The sequence below is a fragment of the Papaver somniferum genome, chromosome 3 (genome assembly GCF_003573695.1).
Source record: "Papaver somniferum cultivar HN1 chromosome 3, ASM357369v1, whole genome shotgun sequence".
Classification (NCBI taxonomy): domain Eukaryota; kingdom Viridiplantae; phylum Streptophyta; class Magnoliopsida; order Ranunculales; family Papaveraceae; genus Papaver; species Papaver somniferum.
This window is the reverse complement of record NC_039360.1, coordinates 10,399,128-10,414,730: the sequence shown is the minus strand read 5'-3', so window position 1 is coordinate 10,414,730 and position 15,603 is coordinate 10,399,128. Positions and strand designations below refer to the sequence as shown.

At 40.7% G+C, this 15,603-nt stretch overlaps 1 protein-coding gene across 7 annotated transcripts; it reads right to left on the bottom strand.

Moving 5' to 3' along the window:
* Nucleotides 1-9,437: 9,437 nt before the first annotated feature.
* LOC113355297 lies at nucleotides 9,438-13,904 on the bottom strand. 7 transcript variants are annotated; one of them, XR_003362343.1, is made up of 4 exons: nucleotides 11,900-13,904; nucleotides 11,540-11,701; nucleotides 10,456-11,390; nucleotides 9,438-10,348 (listed from the first exon to the last, which is right to left on the bottom strand). XR_003362343.1 is itself a non-coding variant. In XM_026598119.1 (3 exons), the coding sequence occupies exons 1-3, from the start codon at nucleotides 11,997-11,999 to the stop codon at nucleotides 11,260-11,262; spliced, it is 393 nt and encodes a 130-aa protein (XP_026453904.1). In that variant the 5' UTR covers nucleotides 12,000-13,904; the 3' UTR covers nucleotides 9,438-11,259. The 7 variants fall into 7 exon arrangements, 2 of the variants coding, with proteins under 2 accessions (XP_026453904.1, XP_026453906.1); XR_003362345.1 differs by having other exon boundaries at nucleotides 9,438-11,042; nucleotides 11,230-11,390; XR_003362342.1 differs by having other exon boundaries at nucleotides 9,438-11,390; nucleotides 11,900-12,401; nucleotides 12,505-13,904.
* Nucleotides 13,905-15,603: the final 1,699 nt, after the last annotated feature.

The following is a 15,603-nucleotide window of genomic DNA, read 5'->3' as shown; positions in this document are numbered from 1 at the left end:
AAAGAGTACCCAACTTATTCCATTGACTTCAAAATATGTCATTGCCCATTGCGCTCTTATGATAGATGGATGAAATTCATGGTAAGCCGTGACCATGTGAGGGACAATCTGATTGAGGCGCAAATCATGAATGCTTTTATGGCGTCGGCGACACTTCAAAATAGAAAAGACGCTGCAGGTTTGATCACTTTTATCTCCAGATGGTGCGCAGAGACTCATACAGCCATATGCAGATGAGGCGAAATGGCTATTACTTTGGAAAGTGTAGCCGTTTTGTTGAATCTTCCAGTAATAGGGAACCTTGACATTATCTTGTCCGAGGAAGAGGAAGAAATGCACGCCGCTCTAGTCACGAAGTCGACAGGATATGTTAGGAAGAACTATGGGGAAAAGTGCTTTTATACTTGGTGGGTGTCTGAATGGTTCCCTGAGGAGCCGGAGCCGAATCAGGTGTTGGATAATATGCTTAGTGTTGCTGCCTTTTTATCCTTGTGGTTATCTAGAGATATTTTTGATGATAGCTCTGGCAAGAAAGGAATAAGACAGAAGCTCATCAAATTTTCTATCAAATTGGCGAAAGGGGTTGCTCTTCCCATAGGGAGTTTGTTCCTTGGATCCTTGTATACCAATCTGGATTGCTTAGCAGCGGATATGTATGTTTCTAATGGGTATATGAAGGTAGACTTGTATGTCCCTGTCGCCTTCCTCCAAGCATGGTTGTGGGAGCATTTCAAAGATTATGCTCCCAATCCGATAACTGCACTTTCTGGTGCATATGGCGTCTCTAGGATACTTTGTTGGTTGAAGAGGCGTCCAAGACCTGGCTCAAAGCTCATCAATTTCCTTGACAACATGTATGCAATCAACTTCCCTCCTTGGGCTCCGGTCCACACGTCTATAGTTCATCCATGCATTTTTGCTTCTATCCCGGATATGACATTGCATTCTGATGGAGAGAACATGAACATTGGAGAAATTGTGTTCATACGAAGTTTCATACCTGGATATGTACCGTCCTTTTCAAGGGATCTTTTGAAGTGGTTCCTTACAACATTGACAGGGCCGCTCGTCATATGGGTTTTGATCAGGGGATTCCGTTTCGCCATCCATTCACGGCTCCAAAAGAATTGTTGTCAGCCGTTTTCGACAACCGTGTCTTTGCACCTCATAAAAGCCTCCCATTTCTGCTCCCAGAACGTAAACCGGTGACAACCTCTAAATATAATGTTTTCTGGCAGGAAGAGTTCCTCTCTATTCATCAATTCGTGCAGGATGTTGTGACAGCTCCATGCGGCAAGTCCTCTTCTAAGGTTCTGGCAAAACGCAGATTATTGAGGTTGCCTTCTTCGGGTAAACAGAAATCTTCTAGATCAAATAAAGACAGTCCCCAGGAAAAGGAGCGAAGGTCTCGTGCGGGCGGCATCCGATCGGCGTCGACGACCCTTGTGACCTCCAGTTCTTCAAACATGCAAGTATGTATGATTTTCTCCCGGATTTTGCCGAGTTGCATAAATAATCTGAATTGTCTCCACTAAATATCTCTTCCCCTTTTTAACCCAGGGCCTTGACAACATGAACGCCTTCGCCAGACTTGCACATGGCCAGAAAATGGCACCTTCTGAAGAAAAATCTGGCGATACTGAGCCTCTTGACAGTGAAGAGGAAAACGAAGAAGAAGAAAGCGACGGATCCGATGGTGACGGAAAAAGCACTTCGGAGTGTAGAAGCGAGTCTTCTTCTAGTCCTAGTGGGCCCGCAGATGAGTCGGTGGGTTTTTCACACGTTTTCCTCTTGGACTATTTATTTATACGAAATAAATATTCAATTGGTGATATTACAGGAAGAAGCCGCTTCTAAAGATAACTCTGAGATGGAGATTCATGGCAATGAAGATGTAGCTGTGACGGAGACCGCCCCCATTGATAATGCTGAGATGGAGATTGATCATCGTGAGGATGCCTTTGTGTCTCAAGTAGTAGAAAACGATTCTATGGCTGCAGGAGCAATTATTCCCAAAGAATCTTTGCTGGCCGCGGATTCAGTTGCAGGTGCCATTTTCGACCCTCCATTTTTGGATCCTTTTGAAGGTCATGTGTTGATCGGAGGATTCAGTGTACCAACTAAGTATGCGGAGTTGTATACCCAAATATGGCAGAATCATGGACACATCGCAACAACTAAAAAGGTCACCAACCGATTTTCATTAGTTAAGCACATGGAAGAATCCCTATCTACAATCCATGATATGTGCAACGTGACCGGCCACGCCGTTTCTGGAGATGTAGTCTCAAGCTGGGAGTTCCACCGGGACGTGTGCGTGGGATTTGAGTTTAACGTATCCTGCTTTTGTGAAGGATTTTCCAAGATCCAAAAGCTGCAGGCTTAAATGGTTGAAGGTCCCTCCGCGGATTTGATTAATCAACAGGAGGAAGAAACTGAGAGGTTATCTCAGGAGTTGAAGTTGAAGCAGGTGGCTCTTCAAAGCATGAAGGATGCTTTCTCCAAGAAGAATGGGTTGTTGTTGGACAATTTCCCTTGAATGCTTTTATTTCTCTGAACTTCCTCCTCTTAGGGTTTTTTTTTTGAAAGTCAAGAGACGCCTCTTTTATGGTTTGATTTTCTGGTTTTTGGATTGATAGATGATTGCTTTATAAGGATCTTTTTAATTGATTTATTTTTGGAATAGTCTCATAAGTAAATTTGTTTTTTGAAGATAATGGTACTTGGATCAATTAATATGTTGGGATCCGAGTTATGAATGCAAGTAAGACAATCGTTTCGAAGAAACCGCAAGTATTGTATGAAAAAGGGTAAATATGGGAGCTATATAAAATCGTAGAATAATTGGGAGTTGATGCCTGTGTCAGATCTCCAACGAATTCAAAATGATGGGTTGTGTAAAGATTGCTTGACAAAACTTACTCGCTTAATCCTGGCCGCGAGAATTCCCCAATCATTCTTTATTGTCTTTGTAACATCTTTATGTCGATCTGCGGTAACGCGGAGAATCTTCAGTTCCCAGGCATAATTCCCCTGAATCAATCTTTTCTTGGACAATGCGCTTCAGACCATTGCACTCACTGGTAGGATGATGGATAAATCTGTGATAGTGGCAATATCTTGAATCTAACATCTCTTGATCAGTTGGTGGGCGCCATACTGGGGGTAGTTGGACTGTTCCTTCTCGTACCCAAACTTTCAGTAATTTCAGAACTCTTCTTATAAGAAATGGGAAGCGTGGATGTTTTGAGTCTAGCTTTTCTCGTTTCAGGGGATGTTGTGGTGGAGATTCTTGTAGGATTTGATATGAAGCTCTTTTCGAGGGCGGAATCGATGCTTGAGCGGCCATTGATTCGTAAGCGGGTCGTTTGCTTCTGCCATATTGCTGAAGGGTAATTTCTCTTGAGGGGCCTGCATCAGTGGCGGCGATGCGAAGTGGCTGGGATGGATATTGTTTGTCGGTGCAACGCTCGTCTCCATAGGGCATCTTGGCAGATTTCCCCTTCTTCAGGTTCCTTCTTCTTCAGTAAAGCAGTTGTGGATGCGGACTGTTGGACAACTCTTTGAACTTCTGCAAGGGTTCGGAGATAAAGGTTTTCCAACAAAGCTTCATAGGCCGTCTCTTTGCTTTTGTCATGTAGATATTGTGGCGCACCTGGCAAGTCTCCTCCCTAGTTTTGGCTCTTTGTCATCGACAAAATTCAATTTGTTGCTTCTCTTCTGCTCTTGCATGACACAACTACGTGTTCTGTCGGCATCTTCATTGGTAGAGGCACAAACATTAGCCAAAGATTCAATATTTTTCGCATCATTTCTGAAATCAGTAGGATCCTTCGGACAAGTGTTTGCTGACTCTTCCCACAATCATCTTATCATACTCTTCAGGATACGAAGCGTTTCATTTTTCCGCTTGATGATATCAACTGGATTTGCGGCCATATCCTCTAACATTTTCGTTATGCCTTCCATGGTAGTTGGTTTCTGGGCAGTCATTGCTTCGGTAAGGTTAGGAAGACCAGGATACATATGGAAAGTTAGAATTTGTGATTGAAATGAATTTGGAAATTGATATTATAACCGAGAGATTAATCTCCCACTGTGGTCGTTAGTTGTTTTGGGGTAAAAACTGTTTATGTCGGTTTTGGTAAATTTGGGTGTGTTAATGAGAAGCGAATTTAGACCCAAACAAATGCACTGCACGGGAGTACTTTAGATTCGAGAGATCAATCTGTGCAATCCTGGCCTAAACCAAGAAATGGATATTCCGGTCTTGCTTCAATCACAAAGTGAAAGAGAAGGGTTGGTCTTAGGGAGGCAAGCGAAGAAGGTGTTAAGACCAGAATGGTTAATTATGAAGGTGTGGCTGTTTTATGACTTGTGTCAGAATATGGAACTGGCTTGCGGATTGCAGGCTATCATTTTTTGTGTTTTTCTGGATACTTATGTTGTTGTTAACCAAAACTATTGTTCTGGTCGAAATAGGTAGAAACCTATTTATACAAGTCATAATTGAACGCACCCTGGTCTCGCAGGAAGTGGGAATGATTGAGTGATGGAGAAGTGGGGTAATGTGTAAATCTAGGATCCACGTTCCCAATATGAAGGAAACGGGTTAGTTTACACCCACTACTTCTTGCCATCACTAACTGCCAGATTTCCTGACACTTTCTTATAACGGGCGTGTTGCACGCCGCACGCTGTAAACCGTCAGACCAATACCCTGATGAGCATCCCCCAGTTTGTGACATGTTTGATGTCTCGAGTATTTTCGTGGAAAATATTAGCAGATTTCCGAGTGGGTCTCGTATGCAAGACCTGGCTATTCTGATTAATTGTATGCCAACTAAGTAGTAGGTAGCCATGTGTGGAAAGTCAAAGTCAGGAGACTTGCCGCAGGAGAATAGCGTGTGATGCTATTAGGTTAGTCTTAGTTGGTCGCCTAAGACTTACCATAGGCCTATCAATTCTGTGGCGAATTTGGACGGCTGAGATTGTAATTCTGGAGAGAGGGTGGCCGTTGATTATGGCCACATTCTGTTGGCAACTGTTAATGGTATAGTAGCATATATGCGGCGTAGTGGCATAGCCGCGCCCATGGCATGGCCAAAGCTATGATTTGGTATCATGGCCAAAGTTAGGGCTTGGCGGCATGGCCAAGGCTAGGATTTGGCGCCGTGTACAAAGTTAGAGCTTGGCGGCATGGCCAAGGATAAAGTGGCTCGTGGCATGTTGTGGGGCCAAAGTGGCGTAGTTCTGGGCTATGACCAAAAATTAGGGTTTCGGCTAATGCTACTGAAGCAAAAGTTGTGTTTCGATCATAAATCCCTAATTGGAGTCCATTATGGTGTTGGACACGAACAGAAAGTGTGTTGGCACGCAGTTGCGCCATTTGTGGCCCATTGGCATGTTACTGTGGCAGAATGGCATGTTGGCGCGGCGTGACACGTTTGGCATGCCGATTAGAATGGTGGTGCGACATGGCAAGTTTGGCATGCCAGTTAGAATGGTGGCGTGACAGGGCGCATTTGGCATGCCAATTAACATGGTAGCGTGGCAGGGCTCGTTTGGCCTTTCAACACATGAGGCGGGTTTAAAGCGACCTAATTGGTCAAAAGAGGGGCCGACCAAACATAGGACGTGGCCACATCTCTAGTGCTCGTGGCGCATTTAAAGTGACCTGATTGGTATATAGGAAAGAGGAGGGTCGGTCAAGCAGCATGGTGGCGTGGCCATCTACAAGTAGCGCCGGCTGGCCTATGGCACGACCACACCTCCCTTGCTGCTGCTCCTATTTCCCGTGGCTCCTCTTTTGTTCCTTTTTTTTTTCTTTCTGATTTTGGGTAGGACTTTGCACCTACTAATCCATGGCAGATCAATTTCCTAGTTTGCCGAGGTTTAATTTGGATCGACAGGGTCTGATATACTGCGGGGGGGGGGGGGGGGAACCCTAAAATTAATTAGGTTGAGATTTGATTTTCGTGAGTTATCACAAAATTGATTAAACTCTGTATGTTGATACAGAGTTTTTCGAATTTATTGCCTGAGAGCAGTATGCTTTCTGATTGAGTACTTTTATAGAAAGACCTTAACCTTGATACTTCGGGAAATTCATGTTACTCTGCTGCGAGTGAACATTAATTGTCATGTCATATCAACATTAAGGGTTCAGCCATGGAACACAGCACAGAAAGTATTTTGTGAGTTCTATATTAATGAATAATACATGCAGAGTGGCGAAATTTACAAAATTTCTAGGATTGTTGCTACATGCACCATTCTGGATAAATTTTATGTAAACATATTGAATTGCTCAATTAATGCGCCAATGACGAGATTGTGTACTCATTAATTTTACATGGCTCTGTCTCTTTGCAGAATGACAACATATTAGATGCAAGATTTTACAATTTTGGCCCAGAACTAAAAACTACCATCAATAAGGACAATGATAGTCAAACAACTTAGCTGGTGGTCGTCGAACACGAGGAGGCAGTGAAACAACTTAAGGTACAAGATCCCTAGTTGAAGATGCAGTGTTAAGATGTTCCGTAGAGTGATCACTAGCAATTTCATCTTCAGTAACTTCAGTAGTTTCAGCGAAAATAGGAACGAGAGTGTTTGGGATATGATTAGATGATGACAATAAATCTTCGACCGAGATATATTCAAAATGATCTAGATATGTGAAGCTTTCTAAGGTGGATGATTTTCTACTAGGAAGAGACCGAAATGGAATTTTATCCCAAAAGGTGACATGTCGAGAAATACGTAATCTTCTAGTTTCTGGATAATAACATCTGTAACCTTTTTGTTCTATACCATAACCTAGACAAACACAAATAGTACTATTCTTACCAAGTTTGTTTCGTTCACGTTCTGAGAGAAGAACAAAACAAGTTGAACCAAAAACATGAAGTTCATAATAGGTTGGTTTCTTATTTAACAGAAACTTATATGGTGATATACCTCCTATAACTATAGTTATAATACGATTGATGGTGTAAATGGAAGTGAGGACAGATTCTCCCCAAAAATTTGAGGGATCTGAATAGGAGAAAAGTTGCTTTCTATTTGTTTCAATAATATGTCGGTGTTTTCGTTCAACTACACGGGTTTGTTCAGGAGTTTTTATACAAGATAGTTGAATAAGGGTTACTTCTGATTTTAATAAATCCTTGAAATGATTGGATATGTACTCACCACCTTGATCTGCATGAAATTTTTTGACAGTTTTTCCAAACTGGGTTTTGATCATTCTAGAGAAATTTGTGTAGATTCTTAGGAAATCTGATTTGGTGCTGAAAAGATAGATCCATATATAACGTGTACGATCATCAATAAATATCACATAGTATAAAGAAACCCATTTAGTTGCAAAAGGAGAACATCAGAATGTATAAGATCAAAAGGTGCATTAGAAGAGGTAATACTTTTATTAAAAGAGGAAGTGAAGGCTGTTTGCACATCGTACAGACAATGCAATGAGGTTATTTGTCAATAGATATATTTCTTAACAACCCTGTATTAATTATATAAGAAAGACGAGGAAAGAGACATGTCCTAACTAAGAGTGCCAAGTGTTGATGGTGGATTTTTGGCAAGGGCTAAAATCGTAACGTATTCCTGATCCAGTAGTCAGATGAATATTGAGACCTATGTCTCTCATTAAAGCATGAAAACTCATGCCACAAGAACCTCTGACTGAGTATATTATCTCTCAGAGCATACATGAATATGCAGTCTCTCAATTGAGGCAACGTCACATTTCATGAATACTGAACAATTTCAGTAATCACTTTTATATAGAATCGAACGATTGGACCGCTCCTAGATAGCTTGCCTGCTAATATAAAGCGATAACGTCTTCAGGATGTAACAATGTTTTCCCTGACTATATAAAAGACATGTGTATAGAATCTTAACGATTCGATGGCTCCTAGACAGCTTCCCTGCTAGTATAGAGCGATAACGTCTTCAGGATGCAATAACGTTTTCCCTGACTATACGTAATAAATATGATGCTTCAACTAGCTCATATCGCTAAATTCTCGAATAATTAATTCCCCTAGACAATGTGCTAGTATAGAGCCATCAATTAATTATTTCTAGTCATTAGATTCATTAACTGAATTCCTAGAAAATATTCTACGTTCTTCATAATATTTCATTACTTCAATTCATGGCTCTTCCCAGCAGAATTCCATGGGTTAGTAATAAATATTCAACGAACGGGCATCTGAGCCACTATGGAATAAGCCCCAACACAATGGTGCAAGTATACTCAACAATAATGCACTGACGAGCACCTGAATGCACGAACGAGCATTCAAAAATTACGAAGGAACGATGAACCTATGCAAAATAGGAAAGAAATAATAATAATAAAATATTGATTGAGGCGCCTAAGGGACCAAGCCCACTGGCCGGTCGAACATGCCGCCATGGCGGACCCACGCCTCTTCCCATATTTTATCTTATTTTATTATTTTCCTTGATATCATAAAAATTCCTTCGTTTGAACAAACTCCTTCGTTTTAAGGAAACTCAGTTTCATGGTGTTTCCTTCATATCAAGGAAATAATATAAAATTAGAAAAGGTGTCACGGGACCAGGTTTACTAGCCGGCTGGCCATGCCCTAGCTTTGGCGAGTCCCACACCTTGTAATTCCTTATTATTTTATTATTATTATTTCCTTCATCTTATGGAACTCCTCATTTTCATGATATTTCCTTCACATCAAGGAAATAATATAAAATTAGGAAAGGTGTCACGGGACCGGGCCACTAGCCGGCCGACCGTGCCCTAGCCATGGTCGGTCCCACACCTTGCGGCCCCTTATTATTATTATTATATTATTGGATGGATATTATTACATGAAACTAGTTGAAAGCCTAACAAGCTAAGCTCCAACGACATACTATAACATTAATTGAACAGGTTGTTGTGCTAACCTACCAGCGAGCCGAAACGGCAGGAGGGGGGCTGAGATTGTATCACAAGGGGGGGGGGGGGAACTAACACTACCTTCCATGTTAATTACTGCAATATTACGCCATTGGGGACTCGAACCTGGGATCTCCTGGAGCGCATTAAACTTTGGGGAACGGGGATGACCAGCTGAGCTAGGGGCCCGTTCTTATTATTATTATTATTGTTATTTTTTATTTTTTTTACAAAACTAGTCATAAAAACCCAAGGTGACCAAACTTGTGGTACAAAAACCCCACTCAAATGTTGGGATTCATTAAAACTCCATCTTAAACTAAATTATACAAAAACCCAAAAATTTAAAAAATTGATACAAAAACCCCAAATTTCAGAATTGGTTTCGTCAAATTCTACGAGGTTTCATCAAAATTTTATTTTTTGGGATTTTTGTTTTACTTTTGTTTTGGCGGGTTTTTTGTGGTTGGATAGTGACTCCTTTGGGGTTATAACTCGTGGACCGTTTTTTATTATTATTATTATTATAAGGAAAGATCAATGTTACAAGAAATGGTGGGTATCCTAGCAACAAGCTGGGCACCCACACCTTTTTGAATGATAATACCTATTCAATGAAAAAGTGAATTACCAATTTTATAGTTGGCGTAATTTCTAACAAAACAATTCCTAAAACGTTTTAGAAAAGTGATAGTATCTTCACTTAGTTCACCTAAGGAAGTAAAGGCTAAAACCTGGAAGCCATAACCATGCCTTGCGCACGATTCTTGATATTTATGCAACTTGCGTAATACAGCAGCAGAAATGGCATGGCCGGGAGTGAAAGAGCGAGTTCTAGCACTTGTAAATGGAGATACCCCTGCGACGTCGAAGCAAACATCTTTACCATCTATCCAATTATAAACCAAAACGTCCGCTGGTTTCACAGATTTGAAACTATTGGTAAGGAAGCCCAAAGAAGCTTCTTTCCTTGCGACAACTCCACCTTTATAGCATATGTCATCAAAACCATCCCTAACCATATCATGCCTAAATTTGATACCCACTTCACTTGCACAATGTATTGCGTGATCACCATATTGGTCCATTAGCCGTCTGCAGACAGAACATGAGCTCACAGCTTCAAAGAAGGGTATGCCTAAACGGTATTGAAGCACGATGCTAAATTGTCTCGTCCAACAGTTTGATTTAAACCGCGATAGGAATGGCTTTTAAGAAGTCCATAGCATGCTTCTCTCTGTTGTGTTTCCATAAGATAGATTCTCTTTCATTCAAGGGAAAGCTTGAGGGTAAGGTTTCCTTGACGAAATCAAAGTATTTTGCTGCCAAGGTCTTCATAAACTGGGGGGAAGCATCTCTGATATCGAAGTTGGAAACTGTAGTACCACAAGCCTGTGTAACTGTCTGCAAAGCATATTCATAAAAAGTGCTCAGTTCTGAAGGAGAAGCAAAGCTTTAAAATATTGTGTTGTAAGGACAGAGTTTGTGCGTAAGAGGCAAGATAACAATACTTTCCAGTATCTTCCATAGTGTAAACACCAAAACCGCCAGACTTGATAGGTAAGGTGGCCAATCGTTGTTGCACAGGACCAAAGTCGGCACCATCTCCCACAACCAACTGACGTAAGTAACGGATTAAGTGCTGATCATAAAGAGAGGTCGCATATTGGATGGCCATAGGGTTCGTAGTATGCCGCGTGAAATAGAGCTTGGAAACACCAATGCAATTGCGTAATAATAATAACTCACACTATGAGTCATTCAGCTGCTGTACTTTGCTCATCAGGTGAACTGTCTTCTCAACCCTACTAACCACCATATTGCTACAATATAGTTGATCCTGGATGACCGGCCCTCCCAGCAATTTCACTCCAAGCACAGGCCTGCTAATTGTTGAAGGGAAAACACCTACTATGTTGCTTCTGGGATCAGGCGAAGGCCAAAATATCTCAGTTTTTTTAATGTTCACAACCAAGCCTCTCTCAGGTCCCTCTCTTTGGATAATTGTCAAAGCCTTTGCTACTTCCAGAGTATCGCCTGCGATAGTGCCGTCATCGAGGTACCAGGCGTGAAAATCCAATGCACAACTAGCTACAATCTTGATGGAAAGTGGGTGTAACGTTAGTGCAAAAATAAGGGGACCGAGAGGGTCTCCCTGTTGTACCCCTTTCGCAGAAGAAAGTGTATGCTCATTGTAGTAAAGTCTGTCAGGGTGTGAGTTACAAAACTCAACCCATTTATAGATGTTAGGACAATGTAAATTGACTTCTGTAAGCATAACTGACCAGTTGACAAGATTGAAAGCATTTGTGAAGTCAATTAACAACATAGTGTGAGCTGCACAATGTCCTTTTAACTCCAGCAGTCTGTTGGCAGCGTGCAGAATGCCTTTGCCACCGCAAGGAGTTCCTACACCAAACTGGAAGTCCCCAAGATACGAAGCTAACTGTTTACAGGATGATGTTGCAGCAATTTTAGAACATAGTCGTCTCTAAATAGTTCCAACTATAATTGGATGCACACCTCCTCCTGGCTTGAGTAATAGTGTTAATGGAATACTGGCAATAAATTCACCAAGAGATGGAGGGCACTTACCACTTAACCACAAGTTGACTACACCTACGATTGAATGCAGTAGATCATCTGAGATTTCAGCCGCGGTACCACTGAATGCATCTAGAAGATGCTGCGCCCTAAGGCCATCCCTCCCACATGAGGTGCCTTTAGGGAAGCTCTTACTAGCTGAGAGTACATCTACTGCATCAACAGACAAAATAGGAATAGAATTATCATGTGAAGGGATAAATGGTGGTGGCGTAGGGGGTGTTTTAGCCTCAAGTCCTGTAAGGTTTCAGGGGTGGCAGGTGCTAATCCATCAGAAGAAAGCACACGGATAGCAGCCGTGTACTGTCCAAAGATAATCTTTTTCTTACAAGCTGCAATATTGGCACTGACCTTTTTCGTCTTCATGGATGTTTTGCGGATGGCTGCAGATGGCTTGGACTGACCCAGCAAGTCGTGAACCAAGGTTGCACATCCATTTGGCTCTCTCCATACATTCAAGGACTGATTGATTGCAACAATTTGCAGTTTCTTAGTGTGTCAGACCTCTCTTCAGTAGAACAATTGGGTACAAATGGGTTTAGCGTGCAAGTGGGTAACAACAACAATTGAAGCCATGCCTGTAAATCTCCAGGTTTTCCAATCACCTTATCCAAGGCTGATTTTAGGACTCGAGAAAACTGTAGTCTACAGGGAGGGGGTATACTTATAATGGTGGTAATTCTTCTCTGAAATGCAGCATGAAGCATGTCCAAAGACAAGCCAACTACTGCATCATTCAAACCAGAACTATCACAAGAACTACGAGATTCCACTGCATTATCCGACACACCACCAGCCCATGGCTTCAATACACCGTAAATAAGGAACTCAGCACCATGTCCATTAAAAAGACCTGCAATAACATCAGCCTTATGTAATTTTGAAGTACACGCCTTTTTCCATGCATGTATGTGAAGACATTTAAAGCAAAACCACATCTGCATGTCAAGTAAGACCTTTTCCCAAGCAGCAAAGCAATCAGGATTAGTCTGTATACGTGCTCTGCAGGTTTCTTTATCCTTCTCTGTGGGGAAATGCTGATATGATAGACGACACTCTTAGCATAACCCCTTCCACAAACTCCACCTCCACATCCATCATATCCCTTGAATGGGCAAGGAACCTTACCACCCTGTGAGGTTGATATTGATGGGTGTTGAGATGGGGGTGAGAGAGAAGATAATGATGTGGATGCGAACTGAGACGATGAAGACGAGCCCGAAAGTGAATCTACTGATGCATCAATGCTGCACTGATGAGACTCATCTGCAGTTTGATTAACACAACCTTGAGGGATGGAACGTAAGCATTGTGTCTGACTAGACCTAGACCTAGTAACTCTTGGCATAGTAATACAGAGAAAACAAACAACAGTAACAGCAAACACTACCTCTGAAACTCAACAAGATTGCGAGAATATCAAATTAATTCGAAAATCCAACCCAAAGAGAGAACCAGAAGACAATTAGGACTCAAGGAATGGGAAGTTAAGAGTTCAAATTAGGTAAAAAATCCCAATTGAAACCTTAAAAGACCATTTACTGAAACACTAATTAAATAGACAGGAAACTTCAAACAAACTTCAAACTCAGAGCACTATACTCCTCTATGATGAAAAAAAACCCTGTTACTGCTTCTACACACACGCAACTCTTGAAAATACCTCCTGCTGCTACTAGTCACACACACAGAAACAATTAACTTCAGTTCATCAACACCAAACAATAACCCCACTGCAGAATCCAAATACAACAAACAATAACCCTGCTACAACAACAAAGCCTTCAATTTTGTATAGGGAACCCCAAAACACTGAATGCTCAAAGAAACAGCCTGAAAAACAACCACTCTCAAAGACGAGATCAGTTGGAGTTTCTACACCCTCTAAATATGGTGAATCAATCACAAAGCACAAAATCAAAAAAATTACTAAAATTGTTAACCCTGACATCAAATTCAAACACCCATAATACTGTAACATCAATTACTCATACAAGAAACCAAATCTCAAAACCCCTAAATCGAAATACAAAACCTTTGCACAAATCTGCTACACCGAATCCTTATACAGAGCAACGAAATCCCTTACAGAAAACCTATTGGTGGTGTGAATCCTCAAAACCCCAGAACAGCATCCAGCATCAAACGACGAAAACTCTCACGGATTTATGAACTCTGCACGGAGTTATGAAGCAGAAGAAAGAAAAACCAATAGAAAACCCTAAATTCAAAATACAACATCGATGATACTGAATCTACAAACCCTAAATTCACAGAGAAGAAGAAAAATTTGGTAAAGAAAAATCGACGAAAAACTCAAAGGTTTTTCCGTTTTTCTACAAACCCTAAATTCACAGAAAAGAAAGAAAGCGACTCCCTTTTGAATAAAATTTATTATTATTATTATTGTTATTATATTATTATATTATTATTAATTTTTTTATATTATTTACTTTCACTATTTTTTAGTTAAAAATACTTGTTAATAATTTTGGACATAATTTATACAGAGCTTTTGGTTGGCAACCTAGCAACAAGCTGGGCCCCAACTCCTCTTTGAATCGTAACACCCAAACGATAAAAAGTGAAACTACCAAAGCCATTACTAGCGTCATTGATAACCAAACAGTTTCTAAGACGCTTATTAATAATAATAATATTTTATTATTATTATTATTATTATTTATTTTTTTTTTTTTAATATAAAATTTTATATTATTATTATCAAGAAAGCGTCCTTACAGAGCGGTAGTAGGTAGCCGAGCTAAAAGATGGGCACCGACTCCCTTTAGAATAATAATGCATAATCTATGAAAGAGAGAACCGCTTAATCTACGGTTGACATTGTGACTAGCTAGGCAGTTTCTCAGTCTCTTGAGAAAGAGTATTGTATCTTCTCCAAGTTCACCCAAGGTAGAAAAGGATAAAACATTGAAACCATACCCATGTGCCACGCATTGGTCCAAATATTTATTATTATTATAATATTTTTTATGAAATATCAATTGAATATTTATTATTATTATAAAAAAAATTTATTCATAAAAGGAAAGATCAATGTTACAAGTAATGGTGGCAACCTAGCAACAAGCTGAGCGCCCACACCTTTTTGAATAGCCACTCCAACTCTATGAAATAAAAATATACCTAAGCCACAATTGGCATCATTGTTCGTAAGACAATTCTTGAGCCATTTCAAAAATACTATAGTATCTTCACCTAACTCTCCCAAGGTGGTGAAGGCTAAAACACCAAAGCCATATCCATGAGACTCACAAGTAGCTAAGTACTTGTTGCATTTGCGGAGAATTGCTTTGGAAATAGCCTGCCCAGGAACAAAAGAACGAATGTCATTTGTGAAGGGAGATACCCCTGTGACATCAAAACAAGTATCTTTCCTGTTCTCCCAGTTGTAAACTAACAAGTCAGCTGGAAGCAAAGTGTGATTCCCTTCAGAGATTAAACCAAGCTGTGCTTCTTTTCTGGCTGAAACAGTTGATCTGAAAATATGTCTACAAAGATGTCACGAACGATATCATGCCTAAATTTAATCCCAAACTCACTGGCACAATGTAGCATGGTCACCATATATATATCCATCTTCCTGTTGCAGCAATTGCATCGACAATCTTTGGGGAAAAGAGGAATGCCAAGACGATAACTAAGAATACAACGAAATTGTCTAGGGCCAAGTGTTTGGTTTAAACCACTTATAGGTATAGCAAGCAAGTAATCTTGGGCATGTTTCAATCTGTTGCTCTGCCACAACATACAATCACGTGCAGACATATTGAAATTGATGGGCAGCTGCTTCTTCACAGATTCAGAGCATATTACTGCCAGAGAATGCATGAAATCCATGGAAGGATGGGTGATACTATTGAAATTAAGCGAAGAAGAAGATAAAACACAAACCTGGGAGAACGTCTGCATAACCTGCTGACTAACAACACTTGGTTCTGCTGAAGTTATGTTACACAGAATGGTGCGCTGAACAGACTGCGTCTGCATTTGAGAACCTAAGTAACAGTAATCAGTAGTATCTTACATGGTGT